We start from the raw sequence: 20,633 nt of genomic DNA on the forward strand, positions 1-20,633 counted from the left end.
ATCTCTCTCTCTGTCTTTCTTGCTCCCTCTGGCTCTCTCATATTGCTGGCATTGGGCCAAAACTTCTTATCTCTAAAACCAAAACTTTTCAGTGCATGGGGAAAAAATGTATTTTTCACCAATAGCATAGCAATAGTGACCAATAGCACTGATTTATGAAACAAATTTCAAATGAAAAATGAAGATACCAGATTTTGGCCTAATGCCAGCAATATTTAGCTTACATGTAATGGCAATGGCTGGTAATTTTACTGAGGTCAGCCGCTTGTGTATTATCATAGGTGGGAAACAGAGTGATTGATGTGACTTGTACTTAATCATTTTTACTGACAATGCTCCCTTTATCATTTTGAATATTTTTGAAGCTCTTTTAGACTTAAAGAGCCACAACTTGTCACAAAAGAGCCACGGGTTGAGTACCACTGCTGTAAACCAGTTCAGTCACTGATTTTTGAATATCAGGGTCAATACAGATACTGATATTTAAGATACGTTACAGCTGAATACTCATACCAATGCTAAGGTTTTTTTCATCACTTCTTTTGATGTCAGACTCTTCAACTGCCAATATTTTCCCTCATTTGACCACAAAAAGGCATCAGCGTTGGTTTCTGCCTAAACTCTTGCCTAATTCAGCAATTTGTTGTACCAAATGCTGCAGCAGGGCTGATATCACTAATACCAGTGTTGAATCGATGCGTTCATGCATCCCTTATTCAGTCTCCTTTTTTAAATGATCAGTCGTGTCAGAGGTAAAGAAGATTAAAAGAATCAACAAGACATGGGTGCCACTTTAAGCTCAGTTTGTGGAGCAGGTGCTCATATACTGAGGCTACAGTCCTCGAGCCAAAGTTTCAAATTCTAATCCTGGTACATGAAGCATGTCTTTTCCTATTCTGACTCCACATATTTCCCATCTCTCTTCAGCTGTAATAAAGTCAATGCCTAAGAAATACTTCTGAAAGGGACTTAGATGCCTTTGCACACTGAATCTTTTTTCTGCAAATTTTTTTTTTTTGGAATGGGTTCAGTTTTTGTTTTTAAGCATCTGTCCAAGTCATTTAATTGGTGATTGATTATTCAGCAGTACTGTGGCTCCCTTCCTAATCCCTCACTTGCCTGCTAGCCCCTTACCCAGCACTGAAACCTCACTTAAAACACTGTGATTTGGCCATATACTATGTGGTGATGAACCTTAAAGCATAACTGAATTGTAAAGTTGCGCTCCATCTCTCCAAATTGGCACAGCGCTTTGACTCACAAGCTTGTGCCATATGACGCTCTCAGTCAGGATGGATGGACCCGCTGGTTTTTGAAGGAGTGAAAGAGCCACAGAATCATCTTCGCTGCTTTTTTCTCTTTTCAGGACAATCCCCCTTTAAAAAAAAAAAAAGGAAAAACATTTTACATTTTTCACAGTGAATAATAATAAATGCATCAGACTGAGTGGGCAAGGTCTTAGTATTTGACGTTTTTTATGTGATTAAAGACCTGAAAAACGCACCTGAAAGTAACAGACTTATTGTGCAAAGACTTAAAGATCGGTACATACTGCTTTTTGTCAGTAGCATGTATTTGTTCACTTGTACAATCAAGGCACTGTGCCTATACTTATCTTTTTTTCTTTTTTTTGTATTGTGTTGCAGTGCTGTTTAAATGTTACTATATATAGGATGCACAAATGGATCATGTCAGTTGAAGTCTGGTATCTGGTCCACCTGACCTCTGACACAAAGAGGAGGAGAAACCACATGTTGGAGAAACTCTGATCTGTTTTATGGTCAAACATTAGTGCAGATGTTTCCTTTGTGGATTTGTTGCACCAAAAGAAGAGATGAAAAAAAAAATGGTATTGATAAATGCATTCAGCTAAGTTGTTATTTTAGATATCAGTACATAATTGATGAATCTCGCCTAATTAGTATTGCATTAGAGTGCAAAATTCTGATATCATGATTTGTGAAAAAATCTAAAATCTGAAATTAGCTTTTAGCGTAATCCAAGGAGGAAATCATCCCCAAAACAACCTTAAATTTATTCATGTGTGACATTAATGCAACAGAAAGTGCCACTAAAAACTAGTCACCTTCCTCCTCTTAGAATGGAAATATTTCTCAAAAGGAAAAAGACATCCAGACTGAACATGACTCAGATGCAACAGAGCACCAAGCACAGAAAACCACCTGGGTGTCTAAAACTAGTCAGTATGAGCCTACATGGATCATTTATGAACAGTCAGGATGAAGGCTATGAATAGTTTTAGTGTTGAAGAGTTGATTTCATTGTCTGGTTTTCCTGAACTCTCCCTCACTAGATTAAACTGTTCCAGCACTATGTGTGCTTCAATAACTCGTCTCCCAGCAGTGGGTAATCTAATCTTCTCATCAAAAATTTGGAAGATAATCTAAATCCTCTAAAATAGCCTCAAACTAAAACCCCTGAAACCTCCACGGCCTCAGCATTCCCCAAATCTCCATCATTAACTTGTCAGAAAGCAGCGTTTACCGCCTGAGCTGCTCCTACCCCCAAATCTGTCTCGGCCCGCTGGCACTTTGATCACCAGGCTGTCGATTCCAACGAGCTGCCCTGATTAACATATTAACACATCTTCTGTTTTAATCTTTCAGTGCTGGTCCCAAAGGAGACAACATCTACGAGTGGAGGTCGACCATCCTGGGACCTCCCGGCTCCGTGTATGAGGGGGGAGTCTTCTTCCTGGACATCGCCTTCACACCAGACTACCCTTTTAAGCCCCCCAAGGTTGGTGGCTTTTAGACATAAATGTTAACATATTTACAGGCAGTTTGGCTGCTTAAGGCCTGGAAAAGTATGGACAATACTCTGGAAATTTGAAAGGATTGGACAGGATGTGTTCAGAGATTTTATTGTGTGTCTAAACACACTTTACAACCACAGATTTTCTCCTTTTATACACATAAAGTTTTTGTGTAGAATTATCTGCAGTCACATATGACCATCTGGACTGTCATAATCAGCAGACACAGAGCTACATTAGCATTCAGTCAGGTCTCTGTCCACCTGGTGATTTACCCCATTCTCTTCAAACTCTCCTCTTACTTCCTGTGCAAAAAATCTGGCTCTTTAGCTGCTTAATGCTCCACTGTGTTCACCAGCTGGTCACTATTTTTGTCTGCTGCTGTTTCCATGCTGGGCAGGCGGTGTACACTCAGTTTATCCAAACTTTCTCACTGAAAACAGCTGCCTGCTGTGGGAGAAAATGAGCCTGATGAGAGCAGCGAAAGGGAACTGAAATGGTCTAATGAAGGCCAGAATATCAAGACAATGTGATGAAAGATGCTGGAATTTTCTGGAGAGCTGATTTTTGAGATAACTTGAGTGTCTAGAGTCAGTTATGATCCATTTGTATGGATAAGAATAAACATGATGGTTGCTTTCACTTAGATTTTTGTTTCTTTTGTTGAAATTATTGCAAAATTGTTTCACAGAGGTGTAACTTAAAGTACAAAAGTGACATATCAGAGTAGCGCAGTCTGTCTGTTTAATAGAGCTGCATGATATCTGCCTAAAGGCTAATTATGATTATTTCAATTAATATTGAGATCATGATTACAGTGCCTATAAAGAGTATTCAACCCTTGGATGTTTTACCCTTTCAGTGATTTTGTAAACAATCATGCACCATATAACTTGAATTTTTTAACAAAGAAAAAAAGAAAAAAAAAACTCATATCAAAGTGAAAACAGATTTAAAAAAAGTATTAAAAATTATGTAATATAAAATAAGTGAAGGCATACATATTCACCCCTTCATGTCAATATTTACTAGTCACCTTTGGCTGCAATAACAGCACTGAGTCTGTGTGGATAGGTCTCAATCAGGCTTGCACATCTGGACTCTGTTACTCCATTCTTCTTTGCAAAACTGCTAAAGCTCTGCTAGATTGTACAGGGATCAGGCCTGAGCAGCCCTTTTCAAGTCTGGTCACAAATCCTCTACTCGATTGAGGTCTGGGCTTTGCTCTGCCACTCCAGAACATTCACCTTGTCGTCTTTAAACCATTTCTCTGTAGCATTCACCACCGTGGTGCCTCACAGTGGGTTGGTGTGTTTGTGGTGATGTATTGTGTTTGGTGTCTGCCAAACATAGTGTCTTGTCTGATGGTCAAAAAGCACCATTTTCATCAGACCAAGGAACTTTCTTCCACTTGCCTTTTGTTGAACTCTAGTGGAGATTTAATAAGTATTCTTCAACAGTGGCGTTCTCTTTGCCACTCTCCCATAGACCTTTGACTGTTGAAGAACACTGGCAACAGCTGTTGTATGCAGAATCTCTCTAATCTCAGCAAAGTAGTCATAGGTGTCTTGTTGGCCTCTCTCTTTAGTCTCCTTCTTGCGTGCTCGCTCAATTTGTGAGCACGGCCTGATTTACAGGAGCCATATTCCTTCCATTTCTTGATGATGGATTTAACTGAACTCCAGGGGATGTTCAGTACCTTGGAAATATTTTTGTATCCATCCCCTTATACTTTTTAATAACCTTTTCTCTAAGTTGTTTGGAGTGTTCTTTTGTCTTCATGGTGTGATGGTAGCCAGGGATACTGATTAATTAATTGACACAGGTGTCTTTATACTTAATTCACATGAGACACATTCACTGCATTCAGGTGATCCCCATTTCACTAGTTGTGAGACTTCTAACACCCATTGACTGGACCTCTGTTGAGTTAGGTCAGTCACTTTAAAGAGGGTGAATATTTATGCAGTCACTCGATGAATAAAATCAATAAAAGGGTAAAACATCCAGTGGGGTTTAAACTTCATATAGGCCTGCACTGACACATTTTGCCCTAACTGTCCCTTCAAAACAGCCCCATCAATCAGCCTTTTGTTACACAATGTCCATATTCAAGCAGAGTGAATGTAAAAGAAAAAAGCTCTAATGTTCAATAGTCATCTTCATCTTTAGATAGCTTATACTATTTGAGCTTAAGAAGAAAGCTTCCAGGTTAAGGTATATAATTAAGTCAAGAGGCTCTCTCAGCAAACTCTATGCAGTGGTTTTATTAGTGTCATTGACTTTCTTTCCATGTTTACTTAGTACGCATAAAGATGTTGAATATGAATACAGGAGCTGTGATTCTCAGCATGTGAAGTGCTCTGATTTCTGTGTGTAGCACATTTGTAGTCTGAACAGCAGGCTTTGTGTAAAACAGGTAGAACAGTCTGTGAGAAACGACAAGCAGGAGGAACCTTATCCAAGCTGATGACACACTAGCTCCCATCAGTGGTGATCTAATAATGATTTATTGATCACTGTAAACAGATATCTGCATAAAAGTGAAGCCATCCATTATGTATCAAACATTTAAATGTGAGGCACAAGTCTGCTCCATGCAGTGTTGTCAAAGCCAATCAGTGTCAAGATTCCCTCAGTACCTAAAACTCATCAGATACGATCAAGCCAGATTCAGTTCAGAAACATAAAATCATTTCTCTTCTTGGTTTTACTTTAACAGGGTTCCTGTGGATCATTGAAAAGTCATAAAACTGGACATTTGAAAGTGAAGGCCTCAAAAAGTTTTAAAAGTCTTAATATTACCAGTGAGCTACATTGATTAAGACATGTCTTCATCTAGTCTTTGTTCTCTGGGTAACCCTTTATGATTTTTCATCATTCTTTTTGCATAAATGCTCATTCATGTTACAGTTAAAGGCAGTAACAGCAGTGCTGCCAGTTCATAACCTGTCAGTGTCAGTCCAGACTTGGAGAGAAGCCTTCAGTGTTAGAGATAATAGAGAAATAATTGAAGAAAAGAGGAAGACATGAATTCAGCCATAAAGAGAGAACTCATCGTTGTTGAAGGCCGTCCAAGAAAACAGCTGAGAAACGGTGTCAACAATATGGTGGCAGAGTGAGCAATAAAAAAGTCCTCTATCCATATGTACTATCCCCATATGTTAAGATAGCTACACCAATGACAGTGTGTACTGAATAGAGTAAAATTAGTTCAAAAGCAATTAATCCCTAGAAGCAGAGTTTGAATATGCTATAAAGGAGGAGGCTGGGGTGGAGGAGGTTAAGCTTTGGCAGCAGCAGCAGTGTGGTTCATCAGCATTAATGCAGGCAGGGATTATTGAGATATATTTCAAATTTAAATACACCGCTGTGTTGAGGGAAAGAGCTGTGATTGGCTGCGGGAGCTAGGAGGCGGTAATTGGGATGGCTATCTTTAATTTAAGAACTGTAAAATATGTCATCTTAATGTAAATAAACCCTTATGCTGCCCAACTGCACACCTTTTTTATCATTTTAATTTCAATATCTTTTCACTCCTCCTCATTATTGCTGTGTTATATTATGTGGACATGTATGTTTTCGTTTAATATTTAATTTTTGATGTTTGTATTACAAAGAGAGCAAAGTTAACTGTTGTTTGTGCAGCTGTAAAGCTGTAAAGATGGGAGACCTACTCCAGATCAAAATCAAAGGAGAGTTATGGGGAAATAAATCTTCTGTTCAACATAATTCCCATAAAATAGCCAGTTTTAGTGGATAAGTTTGGGTGATTATTACTCGGCTTCTTATGCAGAACCATATCGCAGCCCCGCAGCAAATGTTTCTTGGGTACTAGGAGTTCTTAGAGGTATTTTTGCTGATGCATGATGAGGACCGTGACATGCAAAAAAAAGCTTTTTTTTTGGTTGATGAAACTATGATAACAAGCTGTCAGAGCATGCTGTGTTGATGTTTTTGTGGTTTGAGTCGAGCATCAGCGCTGCAGCTCTGTGACTGCTCTTTTCAGCTTGGTCTGCACTTTTTCACTCCTTTGTTTGTGAAGAATCGTTAAGTTTTGACCCTTTATGTTCACAGCGTCTTAAGAATCCTCTCTTGTCTTACATTGTGCCGTCTGCAGAGGACACTGAGGACGCCGAGTGGATTTAATCATTGAACACAGACACCGTCTGATGATCCTCCTTTAGGTTGCAGTGCACCCCATTACCCTTTCACTTGGCCTTCATTTCCCTCCTCTCTCTCTCTCTCTGTCTCTGTTATGCTCACCCCTCCTATGCTCTCTTGCCCTCTTCTCCCCTTCTTCCTTGCTCTTTGTGCCGTGTAACCACCAGCTCTGTGTTTGACAGCAGACTCAAACAAATCCACAGGCCCCGGCCCAGCTCTGTGTAGCCAGAGGGACTTGAGTGTTTCCGCCCCCTCCGATACCTCCCTACTCCTCTGACACACTGTGATGTGCAGCCAAACCCCCTCTGCACACGCATTCACCAAACCGTTGGCCCTGTAGCTCCCCTCTCAATAGAAACGCCCCAGTGCATCTCAGACCTCAGGCCTGGGATTTTTGGACCAGAACCTGACTCTATTTCAAGACTCTGAAGGAGAAACAAGAGCAGACAAGCTCACAAGGTGGATGTGTTTCTGCAGAGGCTCAGAGGTTATTTATAACGTCCTGCCCTGTGTGATTTTTGGGAATGCCAAGGCTCATTAGAGGTTTCCTCTGAGGGGCTGGGGTCAGCAGGGCCAGATGTTGCTGATTGGTCCTGACAATGACACCAGTGTTTGCCCCGCTGCTCCAAACAGATGTCAAGCTCACGGCCAAGCTGAGACAGACCGCAGCAACAAAGATTTGATGGTAATTTGAATGTTTGCATGATTAGGATGGTTCAAATGAAGGTAACTTTTCATGGACCATTTTATTAAATGCAGTTAGAGAAAGAGGGATAAATCTGTAAAAGCATAGACAAAGAATCAGTGCAAGGCTCAGGTCAGGTTAATTTATCCAGATGATTAGCAGGGTGGTCTTAAAGCCAAAGAACTAATGATGAAGAGGGAAACTCTAGAGCTACCTTTGGCTAAGTCACACCCTGTAGAGACAATTCATTAGATTTATATCTCTTTTGGCCTTTTTGATACCAAGTGGTAATCTTTTATACACACCTCAGTGCACAATGGTTGGATATCTGACAGCACAACTTGCACAAAGAGGTGGTCTGTGATGCTTTAATCAGGATTAGATTGGTTGTGTAAATGAAATGCATACTGGCATGCATTTAAAGGGACATTTTTTAAGCTGGAGTATATGAGGTACTTGGCAGTAGTAATGGCATTAGCCACCAGGGATTTCAGTCTGCTTTGCCTCTTGATGGAGAGAGAGCTGGGGGCACCTCAGAAATTTCAGAATTGTCCTTTTTTCAATCACACAAATATTAGAATTCCTAACATCCCTCGTAAAGTGTTTGGTTGAGCTAGTATGCACAACACATGCAAGTGTATTTGGTAAGAATAGTACTACTGGTGCCTCGTCTTTGGCCAGGACAAAAAACTCTATGCACAGCAATCAGCTCAGTTTTAGGCATTTTTGGTCCAAAAATTGAGGCTGAAGTAAGGCTTAGTTGTGGCGAGTAAGCCAAGGAGGATTAACACAACCCTGGTAGTGCTCTGGATGTCCTTGCACATTATCAGGGGAATGGGAAAATGATCTTTTGATAAAAAAGACAAAGTCCACACCTTTAGGGAGGAGTAAGGGGTGGATATTGCAAGTTAGCATGGCCTAGGGCAGTGTTTCCCAACCATTTTTCCTTGGCACACCCCCTACATGTACCTAAGAAAAGCAGAGCAGATCTTTGTTTTACTTAATATAAATATTTTGTAGTAATTCTTTGTTTCTTACCATCTTAATGAGAATATCATACACAACACCTAGTAGTCGTCTCTTTTTTGTCCTCTTTGATTAAAGTTTACCCTATTCTGTAGATTTTTTTTCATTATTGAATATTGTCATGAAGTGTCATTTGGTCAGTTGTGTCACCTTTAATGCAAAGTTGACATTGTTTCCCTTTTTGCTTCTTTACAGTGAGGTAGGCTGTAGCCAGCTGTCTTAGCCTAGCATAGGGGTGTCAAACTCAATCACAGCAGGGGCCGGATTCTGAGCTTGGGTCTAATCTGAGGGCTGAACAATTTCGAGTCTAAATAACTAAATAAATTTAACAGGGTGGATATTTAACCATAAAATGTCACCCTTATATTTACCAGCAATGAATTATGGGGGTAAAAAAACTTGGCACTGATTAAATGATTTTGTGATTAAAAGGTCAACATTAATAGGTTAAAAACTCAAAATCTGAGATAAAAAAAAATCAAAATTAGAGGTTTTAAAGGTAAAATATGAGATAGTAAACTGAAACCATAAATTTTAAAATCACAAAATTCAAAATCATGATTTTTAATAGTCAAAATATGAGAAAACATCGAAATCATAAGTTTAATATGTCAAAATATGAGATATAATTTCAAATGAATGAGTTTTAAAAGTTGAAATATGAAATAAAATTTTAAATTGTGAGTTTTAAAGGTAAAAAAATGAGATAAAATTCAAAGTTAGGAGTTGAAAAAGGTCAAAACATGAGATAAGAGTCAAAACCATGATTTTAAAAGGTCAAAAAACTGAGATACAATAAAAAATCATGAGTTTTTAAGTTAAAAAAAAATGAGACAAAAGTCAAAGTTAGGAGTTGAAAAGGTCAAAACATGAGACAAAGTCAAAATTATGACTTTAAAAGGTCAAAATAGGAGTTAAAATTTAAAAACCACAACTTTTAGTCATAGCTGTGAGATACAAAATTTAAAATATAGAGAAAACACAACTTTCTTTCCCACCTTCCTGACTTTTTATCAAATTATTTTTACAGTTTTCTTTTTCTAATTTTTTTTATAAATCATTCAGGTCAAGTTCACATTTTTATACTAGAGGAAATCTGCAGACCTCATCCTTGTGGACCAGTTACAATAAAAATATCATATGATCTGGTGGGCCAGGTATAAATGCACCACGGGCTGGATTTGGCCCCTGGGCCTTGAGTTTGACACCCCTGGGCCAGCATAAAGACAGGAAACAATAGGGGAGGATGGAGTAAGATCCAGTTTTTACTGATGTGACTCTCTAGAAAGGAAAAAAGCTGCAGGTTAATCAGACAGAGTGCAAGGTACACTGAAATCTTCCACTCTACTTTTGGGATGTCCAGTATTATAGTGGTGTGTGTGTAGAAGTGGGTTTGTTTTTAATTTATTTAATTAAAGGTGGCATAACTGACTGAATGACACTTAATGCCAACATTTATTGTTGTTCAGGTGGCATGATTCTGTGTACCCCTTCAAATGAAGTGTTAACGATGTGACTTGTGTGTAAAAAGTGCTTAAATTGGTCAGATGACTAGAATAGCAAGTCTATGTCTGCATGTGTGTGTTTCAGCCTCTATGCATATATTTTCAATAACAAGGAATCAAAATTTAACTTATCCTTCAGGGATTAATAAAGTATATCTTCATCTTCTATTATTATCAGAATATAAAATAGTTCAATTAAAATATTGGAATGGAAAGCTTGGGGCCTAGTCAGTTTCACTGAGGAAATCCAAAAAAGACTCTTTCACCCAGAGTTTTAAAGTTTTTTTCTCTCTAAAAAGCAGATGTCTGTCTGATGCAGGTACAGAATTTCTAATGAAAGCATTCAAGGCCTTCATTTGGGATACCATGCAATAACCCCACCCTTACTCCCACCCCACTCCAAAACTATGTAAGATTTGTTTTTTTGTTTTGTGCTGGAAAAGTTTAACGCAGTGATTTTGTTTTAAGGCAGTGTACCACAGCTTCAGATTTGCTCTCTGTGAGGAATAAATCCTGTTCACTTCCCTCCACTTTAAAAACACTGTCACTGCCATGATGAGGTTTCTGAAAATGTTGTGCCATGGGAAAATTCATTAACACTTGTTTGCTGGAGTCCAATAATCCAAGTGTCAACCAAGCTGTTATTGTTTGTTGTGGTGCTTTGTTTCTACCCCATACTGCCCTCTGTTGGTCAGTGTCGTGAACTTGGATACCATGAGAATGTACCGAGTGTTGTACTGAACACATGGAGCAACATCAAACAAACAGAATAATAAATATATGGATCCCTGACTGCAGTAAAATTGTGTATTTTTCAGCTGCACGCACATCAGGCAGCAGTGACAAATGCAGTTAAATGTCCCTCAGAGGAGCAGTAAAGAGAGCCCATTACAGCGCTACTGATGCTGATACATCAGCTTTAATGTGAATAAAAGAGAAGAAGGAGGTGAAAGGCCCACAGCAGCTTTTAACTGTCCTACATGTCTCACTTTCAGTTATAAAAAGCTTCTTAAACTGGCATAATACGCCGCAAATTATCCTTATTTGAAGGTTTTAAAGTCACTCCTTTCACATATTTAATGCGGTCTTTATTTTTACCTCAGCTGCTGCTAATGTGCTTCTCATTAAGGTTGTTTTGTTGTTGAATATTTAATTTTCTCTGCATGTTTTCTGTGGTTGTATATTTCTTAGAACAGCTTCCTAATTAGGTTATCCTAAAGGCCCAAATGGGTGAAGATTATCAAGGCAAGGGCCAAAACATTCACAAATTTTTCCACATCACGACATTCAAGTCATTCTATGAGTGAATATGATTCGTTTATTTGACAACAAAGATACTTTCTTATATTGAAGTTGCATCATTACTGCATTTTTTTCTTTTTAATTGTTATTATTAGATTTATTTTTGGCTGTTTTGCCTTTGTTTTAGAAATAGGACAGTGGCAGAGGCTGGACTTGAACCTGGGAAGCATGACCTGTCCATAAGGCTGTCTGCACCCCATATTTTTTCTTTATAGAAAGGGACATTTGTGAGGTTTAATCCTCCAGTTTATGTGTATATTTGTCATTTGTGCATAAAGAGAAAACATGAATAGAAATGCTGCAATTTCTGAAAAGACTTAACACAAAAGTTTTTTACTTTTGGTGGAAAAGTTTTGAAATTTAACTTTTTGCATTTGGAAACACATGAAGTAAATAAATGATGACATCTCAGGAGATCATGCTTTCGTTAGCACCCAAAGCTGTCACTAGAGCTCTTCCAAGAACATATAGGTTAAGAAAACGCTGTTCAAAATTCTCCATTACTGCAGAAGAAGTGGTCTGTTTTTCAGCCAATGGATCTTTATTTTGAAATGAGAACCCAGCTGTTGTGAAAAAAGAATGTCACAGCCCCAGAAATAGGTTTTTTGATAAAGTAGTGGTGATGATATTAGATTAACTAAATTAGAAAAATCTTGTGATTTGGTTTTTATCAAACAACACAGAAGAAGCAGCATGACATGCCTCAGGTCAGCGAACATTGCAGGGCTGAAAATGTAATTATTACACATGCATAAATCACTGCAGTTATAAAACAACATATAGTCCAGCCCTACAAGGTATGATTACATTTCAGAAAGCAGGATATAGTTGGCACAATAACCTTGCAAAGCATATCTGACAGACTGTCATCAGACAGATCAATCTTGCCGCGTGGATTTGATTGCAGGGTTTGATTGCACAGTGAACCGTTAGCAAAGGCTGCCTACAACGTAGTATTTAGCCCAGAGGTAGTTGTAGTATGGCGACAGTTGTATCAGAACTGGACCCCATTTCTTCATTAAATAAAAAGCAAAGAGCCACACTGAAAGCTCATCGTTAATGAAAAGATTTTATCGCTTGTGATCACTGCAGGTGGGGTTGAGTTCTACTGTTGGTGTATACGACTGCTGCCGCAGTAGCAATAAGCTTGTGTGGCTGTAGAAAAGCAGCACTTCGATCAGACCTCCACCATATTTCTTTATCAAAACAAGAGCAAAGGGCAACGCCAGAAGCTTCTCTTGGCGGAGAAGTTGCTTTTGCACATCTCCTGTTAGATTTTAGTCAACGACAAACTTCACCTTTCAAACGCTAGCCTGTAGAGCTTGGGTTCCATCACAGTTGTGCATGCACGACTACCTCATTTTTCCTTCTTTGTTTTTTTGTTGTTATTGTTTGAAAGTCCTGCCCTCCCAGATGAACGGGAAATATATCTGTGCAATGGATATGAAACAGTCTGCCAGGTTAGGTACCAGCAGATACTAGCTAATAAGAGGTATCATCAGCTATGAAAACAAATGCTCATTCTTGTTCTTTAGATTTAAATTGTGTCTTAAGGACTGAAGTTTTATGTCTGAACTACATTCATATAGTATTGGTGTTGGTTAAAATGAATTTGTAAACATTGACATATCGGCAATAATCCAATATCATGCATCCCTAGTAACATCCCTTCATAACTGCTTAGAAACAGATGCTGGAGTTTCATAATCTGACATTGTGAGGATATAACAGAAAAATACTTTGTGATCTGCTCTTAGCACCAGAATCACCGATATAGAGTTCTTTTTCCTGGCATTTCACTCACAAGAACATTTTAATTTTTAACTTAATGAATTAATAATATTCTAAGCCTAATTATGAGGCACTTTTATACAGTTGGAGAAGCTCACAGTCCTTCAACATCAGGGAAACAATAAAGGGATAAATCAAAAACAGGCATTGTCAAAGAAGTGCTAATAAAACACAAGTGAGATGAACAAGCACAGCAGGAGATAGTAAAAAATGTTCAATCTCAGAATAAAGCAGTATCTAAAAGATGTAAAAACACTAAGTATTGGTGTTTGTGTGTCCACAGGTCACGTTTCGTACGAGGATCTATCACTGCAACATCAACAGTCAGGGGGTGATCTGTCTGGATATCCTGAAGGACAACTGGAGCCCCGCCCTCACCATCTCCAAGGTGCTGCTGTCCATCTGCTCCCTGCTCACAGACTGTAACCCAGGTAAGACCCCCAATTGAATGCATAGACGTTTTACAAGTGCTAGTTTGAAGAATTAGAGTAAGGCGCATTGGTGCTGGAGAGACACACAGTACTGTTTTTATCCTCCTTATTAACTGTCATTGATCTTTCCATTCTTTGTTTATTTTTACTGAAGGCTGAATATCAAACTGACACCCAGTCAACATGAATGTTTCCAGACTATTTATGTTGTATTAAGTAAGCCATGACCAATTCAAACCTCCATTGTTTTCCAAGGCCGTCTAACGCTGACAGATCTTTGGCACAGTCGGAGGCCAGAAGCTGTAAATAATAAAGCCACATTTTCACAGCACAGAGGAGCGAGTGAGCTGCTTATAGATGAGATTCACAGCGGGCGTTCTGTGAAACATTTATTCATCATGTAAGATACTACAGGAATAAAACAAGATGGGATTTTTGCTCCATCTTTTTAAGTTCAACAAAATACAGAGGGTGAAAGAAGAACGAGTGCAGGCTGGAAAATGAGAACAGAAAGAAGGAAAACCCAGGACCTTGTGAGGTAATAACTGGGTCAGTGGTTCAACTTTGAAGATATGAAAATAGCATTTTGGTTCTGTCTTACCAAGAAACAACCTCTGGTGATGAAAAATAAAGCTCCAGTTCCTCAAGTGTCCACTGCTGAAAAAGCCAAGGAGTCTCCGTTAGGTCCAATACAACCTTGGCACCCACTGGCAGTCAAAGTCTGTCATTGTCTGATAGACCGCATGTACCTCTGGGAATGGCCTGGAATTTCTCTGTAATTCTGGTGAAGCCAGGGGTTAGCCTTAAACTACTTCAAGGCAAGATTTTTTTTCCAAGATTTTCCATGTGCCATTTATGTCTGTAACATTTTTACTTATGTCTTTATCGAACACATCCTTGAGTTGTGCTGTTCACCTTTGGAGTGTCAGTTCAACGGTAGACAGCTGCTGAACTCCACAGGAGTTTAGCAAGAAGTGTTTGATAAATGGGGCTTAGCCCAAACTTAGGAGGGTCCAGGGGTCGTTTTTGCTCATCAGGCAGTAATACGCACTATTTTCAAGCTATCTTAATTTAAAAACTAGGATTTTAAACACCAAACAATTCTATGTACTATTTGGGAAAAAATGATGCAGTTCCATCTTTAAGAAACACGTCCTTTTCTGCCAACATTATTTATTTAAATGCTGTTGTGCCATAAAGCCATAGTACATTGTATTATAGATCAATAGTTTTTCCTTCTTCTGTCTTTATACATACAGAAACTGTCTGTTATTTCTTTTTTTTAACATATATGGAATGAATTTAGTGAAAATGTTAAAAGTGGCACTATTCATTTTTAAAAAGAGCAGAAAAACCTAAATGTAGGGTTCTAGATTTACATATACTTTTAAAATACAGAAAATATCAAAAGAATGTTTTATATTGCTGTACGTCTTCGAGGTCAAATAAAAAAGGTTGATTTTATTTAGTTTGTCTACAAGAATGAAATATCCATGCCCATTTGTTATTGATGATTGAAAAATACTTTCACCAACTGAAAAGATTCAGGGCTTTTGAGAAAATATTCAGGGCTGAAACCCCCCTTACTCCACCTATGGACATCACACTTAAACTCAGTGGTGTGAGCCTAAAAAAGAAACTTAATTCAGTGTGATCTACTCACAATCAAGTGAAACAAAGTTTAAAGTAATAACCTCATGATTCAGATTTGTTAAAAGTCAAGCTTCATCTAGCCTGTCCTCAAGGGGAGATAAACACAACTTTATTTTGTAATCTTAGGGATTAGATCGATGGGCTTCACAGTGGTGCAGGGGTCTGGTCAGGGCCTTTCTGTGCGGAGTTTGCGTGTTCTTCCTGTGCATGTGTGGGCTCTCTTCGGGGTTCTCCAGCTTCCTCCACCACCAAAAACATGCTCATTGGGTTAATTGGTGACTCTAAATTGCCCGTAGGTGTGATTGTAAGCATACCTGGTTGTCTGTCTCTTTATGTCAGCCCTGTGATTGACTGGCGACCAGTCCAGAGTGTTCCCTGTCTCTCGCCCAATGACAACTGGGATAGACTCCAGCCCCCTGTGACCCCCAACATGATAAGTGGTCTAGAAATGGATGGATGGATAAGATCGATGACATCTTACGTGTTTTAGTAAGGGAATCTAAACACTGTTAAGCTTGTCAAGCTGATTGGTTGTCCATGTTTAAATGGTTGATTCATAATGGATTTTTAGCTCTATTTTCATGCAGATATCTGTGTACAGAGACTTGTTAAATTTCTACTGGTCAGAACTGGTGTGTCAGTAGTGTGGGTAAGGCTCTGCGGGGTTGTTTTCTTCCAAATGGCGTATTTTACCTTTATACCAGAAAGTCGCTGACATGTGATTGGTCAGTGCATCTTGGACTACAAATCAGCACACTAAACATGCTGAAAATCCTGACTGAGATCAGATTTGGTAACTATTACTCATCTCATAAGATATTCATGAATGTGCATAGTTAGTGGGATGGCTGATCTGATCTGTGGGTGTGTTATAGTTGTTTGCCAAGAGGCTCAACACCTGCTGCAGCTCCAGTTCTTCTAATCTTCTTCATCTTTTTCTCTTATTTCTAAATTGACCACAAGTTAAGATGCAGGATACGACAGCCACTATTGTTCTAGTTTAAACTGCCTCTTTAGGAACCAGTGCATGTCATGACTGAGACTACACCCATCAATCAGACTTTATATGTACAGCCCCAGTTCATAGCCAGTGATGTCTCAAAGACACTTTAGAAGGAGGGCAGGTCTAGGCCATACTCTCTGGTACATGATTTATAAAGTAAGACCCAACATAATCACTATAAGCTCAGTATGAAAGGCTAGCTCATACCGCACAAATTCAGCCAGATTTTGGCACCACTGCATTTTTGAAGCTCAGCGTCAAACATCGAGCCTGATTGTGAGCATCAGGAATGAAAGACGCCCAGCAAGACTAGCATGTCCGAGTTTTTCTCGCATTGTCATTTAGTTTGACAATCTAACCTGGCATGTATCCTGACAATTACCAATAGGAGAGCATTTACTACTTATCTATGTAACATCATTTACCAGAGTGACTTTCAATAAGTCCCTGCTCTTTGTCCCTTCTGGATTTTTGTGTACACACAGTGATTTTCCTGACATTTCATCACAGTCAAACCTCATGTTACATTTGAAGGAGAGCCGGTCCAGAGCTCCTCTCGATGCATCAGTAGGAGTCCATAATTGTCTCTTTTTTTTTTTTTTTTTTTTGTTTCCTTTTTGTCAGAGCAAAAGCCGGCTAGAATCACACAGAGCGCTTCTGTTGTAGCTATGATTCACTCTCTTTGACCACCAACCCCCCCCCCATGAGGCTGTTGGCCAAAATGGGACCAGAGTTTTGTTCCATAGTCTGACATGGTGCGGTCATGAAAGACCAAAAACACTGTGTAGTCTGAGCTGACCTTAAGCAACATCTAGCATAGTTACAGTGTGAGGAAAAACTTCACTTTTCCGGGCATAAACCTTGACAGAACCAGACTCATGTTGAACAGCAGTCTGTCAAAACACTAAGATATTGTATCCATGTCCAAATCCTCATGATCCTGCCTATGTATATGTCTTAAATCTACCAATAGTAAGTAAAAACCCTTCGTTTTGGGCCTTCAGTTTCATTTTCAAGTTTCTGAACTTCATTGAAAAACAGTCTTGGGGCTTTTTTTATTATTATTCTTGAAATCAAGTTTTTAAAGCACCAAACCTGGGGGGACAGAGCTTTCTCCATAACTCCCTCCCTCTGGAACTCATTCCTAAAACATATCCAAGACTGCACAGACTTTTCTACATTCACATCACTGCTCAAGACTCACCTTTTTGAATTAACTTTTAATGTGGGATTCTGCTGTTGTTTTGTCAATTTTTGTTGTTTGTCTGCATGCTTGTTTGTCTTGTTGCCTTTACACGTGTGTTATGCTGCTTTCCTTTTATCTTTTAAGCTGTTGTACAGTGTTGGAGTTTCAAAAAGTGCTTTATGAATAAAATGTATTATAAAATTGAAAGTGAAAACTCTGCTCCCTGGTTTGCTCCAATGGATCCAGTGGAATTTCAATCCTTTATATCTGTGGTTCTCAATGTGGGGGTCCAGAGACACTGGACCACAGAGGGGGTTTCTAAACGCCTTAAAAAGGAATATTTTTTAATCAACACTTTTGCCACCTTACACCAATTTTGCCAAATTTTAACCCACTTTGATCACTTTTTCTCACAAATTCTGCCAATTTTAATACATTTTTGCTACATTTTTTGTCAGTTTAAACCCTTTCCACTACATTTTTTCTAACTGCTTTTGCCACTTCTAAACCAGTTTCTGCCACCACCTATTATTGCCTCTGTTGACCCATTACTGCCTATGTTAACCACTTTTTATGCCCATTTTTGTCATTTTACCCTCATTACAGTATTTGTTGTGCCCATTTTTGCCAGTTGAACACATTTCTTCCAATTTCTGCCAACTTTTCTGCCTCAGTTAACCAATTTTAACCAGTTTAAACCAGTTTTTCCACCTTTTTTAACTCATTTTAATTTTGTTTTTAAGAAAAAGGATTTACATTTTTAAGAAGGTTATTTACTACAGCACAAAAGAATAATAAAAAAGCAGGCTAAGTATATAATATGGTTATCACAGCTTGACTTTACAATAGACCATGATTTTGCCAACATCCATTGGCATTGAGAACCCCTGCTTTATATGATAAAACAAACCCTCCTCATTTACAAACATTTAAATAACCTTAACAAGCTGAACAAGTCTCACATTCATTTTGCATTTTTTAAAATTATTTCTGCTGGTGAAGATACTCAGTGCTTTAAATACACTCTCTGTCTCTTTGTGTCTTTCAGCCGACCCTCTGGTGGGAAGCATCGCCACACAGTACCTGACCAACAGAACAGAGCATGACAGAATAGCCAAACAATGGACGAAGAGATACGCCACATAGACTCCCCCTGCCGAGAGCCCACCCCCCTTTACCTCCCTCTCTCCCCTCTCACTGTACCTCTCTCTACCTCTCGCTCTCACCCTTATTAGTCTGTCAAAGCACACTCACTAAGTGCAACGGTAAACCCGCCCTCCTATCACCCCCTCTTCCTCCTCCTCCACCGCCTCCCCGACATTTTATCTACCTTTTCTGTGTAAAAAAGAAAAAAACTGAAACAAGAAAAAAAATGTCCTTTGTTCCTTGTTGACTTGAAAGCTTCTTTTTTATACAAAGAGTAGATTGGGATTTTTATTTTCCAATATCTGAATGTTGGAAGTATTGTATTGGAGAAAAAACACAGAATATTATAATTATCATACACATCGTCCTCTGGCTATACAGTATGTATTCTCATTTTCTTAGCAGCACCTGGAACAAACATGCAGACGATTTGCTTTGTTTTTTTTTATTTTGTATTTGTCATCGATATCTGGTATCTGCATGAAACAGAAAGGTTTGCGTCGATGGATTCCTTCATGCTTTTTAACTTCCTCTGATTTTGTTTGTACTGTATGTATTTTTTCAAAGGCTTTTGAGGCAGACCACAAAAGTATAGGTCTGCCTGTGAAAGAGGCAGGACTTGTATATTTACTGGCTACCCGCCACCTCTGCAATTGCAGAGTGGTTTGTTGTGCACTTGTATTACTGAAGCACCCAATAAAACACACTGTGGTCGGCTTGTGAGAAAAAAAAAAATGCTCGGCTCTGTCTGGGATTTTTTTGTGTTTGACTGCAGCCTCACAAATATCCACAACATCTACACAAATATTTACACCTATTCAGTGATCCTCCATTAACTCCAGCTCTCTGTCTGCTTTTATGTTTTACACAGGCACAATTATAAAGCTTTACAATCGGATATTTCAGCTCCTATAAAGTCAAACTCATATCATATATCTGCTAGAGTTCAGTGCGTCTCATTATGACTCCTGCTGTAACATGAAGCTTTTATTACCTCTTAAAGGAGGTGTGAGATGAGCAGGATATGAAAGGCACTGATGAGTGGATCTCTGTCAGATTGTTTAGATAGAAGGGAATGATTGTGCTTTGGCAGTGATTCAGTTTTAAGATGTCTTTGTTCGTAGATCTTGATCACAACTCAGAGGGCCTGTTTACTGAGTGCTGAAGAACTGTTGCTACTGTGATGAAACTGCTCAGTGTCAAGTACATTTAAAGGTACAATATGTTGAATTTTTGCACTGAAATGTTCACATTAATTTAAAAATATATGCTTTTATTGATAGTGGAGGACATTGGGCTAAATGGGAAACAGGGATGAGAGTAGAGTGGAGCCACAGTCCGGACTTGAACCCAGCCTGCCCATGTGCATGGGGTGCAAAATAACCACTAGCCTATCTGTGCCCCTAATGGAATAAAAACCTATGCTACTTGTATGTTTTTGTGGAGTATTTATCATTATCTCGAATATTTCCAACAGTTTCCAAAGGTAGAGAAGTGATTAATTTTAGTGATGACTTCATTGCTTATTTGTCATTTGTAAACTGCCACGTAAGGAAGTGTTGACTGCTACAGGAAGCTGCCCTTCTGTTGCTGTACCTCATGCATGTTTTGTGCTGATTTCTTGTGATGGACCAGGACTCTTCTCTATCATGTCTGTTACCCAAGCTTCCCCTGTAAAGCCCTTCATCCCCCCAGCCCAGTGATGTTGTGGCCCTACTAGACATTTCAGAGTAGAATAGAGACCAGAGACTCACAGCTCAGCTCTGCCCACCTCTGTTGCTTGCTTTTTGTTTGAATCAAAGATTTTATTCAATTAAAACTGCTCCCCACTTGGAATGGTTACTAAACAGAAAACCAACATTTTGGTTCCAAGGATCATTGTAACATAGTGAGAGAGAAAAGCTGTTAAAAGTTCCCTTCGAGGTTAAGGCTGTGAGTGATTCCAGAGTGCTTTGCAAGTAGGTG

General features: G+C 38.9%; 1 protein-coding gene across 1 annotated transcript in view; it reads left to right on the forward strand.

Annotated features, from left to right (window-relative positions):
* Positions 1–19,393, forward strand: part of ube2e2 (ubiquitin-conjugating enzyme E2E 2) — a 65,508-nt gene extending 46,115 nt beyond the window's left edge. Inside the window, exons 4-6 of the mRNA XM_041794452.1 lie at positions 2,628–2,760; positions 13,533–13,680; positions 18,571–19,393. Of these exons, the coding sequence (XP_041650386.1) occupies positions 2,628–2,760; positions 13,533–13,680; positions 18,571–18,668 (379 nt within the window). The 3' untranslated portion in view covers positions 18,669–19,393. The remainder of the gene's footprint in view (positions 1–2,627; positions 2,761–13,532; positions 13,681–18,570) is intronic.
* Positions 19,394–20,633: the final 1,240 nt, after the last annotated feature.

Source organism: Cheilinus undulatus, linkage group 8 (assembly GCF_018320785.1).
Source record: "Cheilinus undulatus linkage group 8, ASM1832078v1, whole genome shotgun sequence".
Taxonomy (NCBI): domain Eukaryota; kingdom Metazoa; phylum Chordata; class Actinopteri; order Labriformes; family Labridae; genus Cheilinus; species Cheilinus undulatus.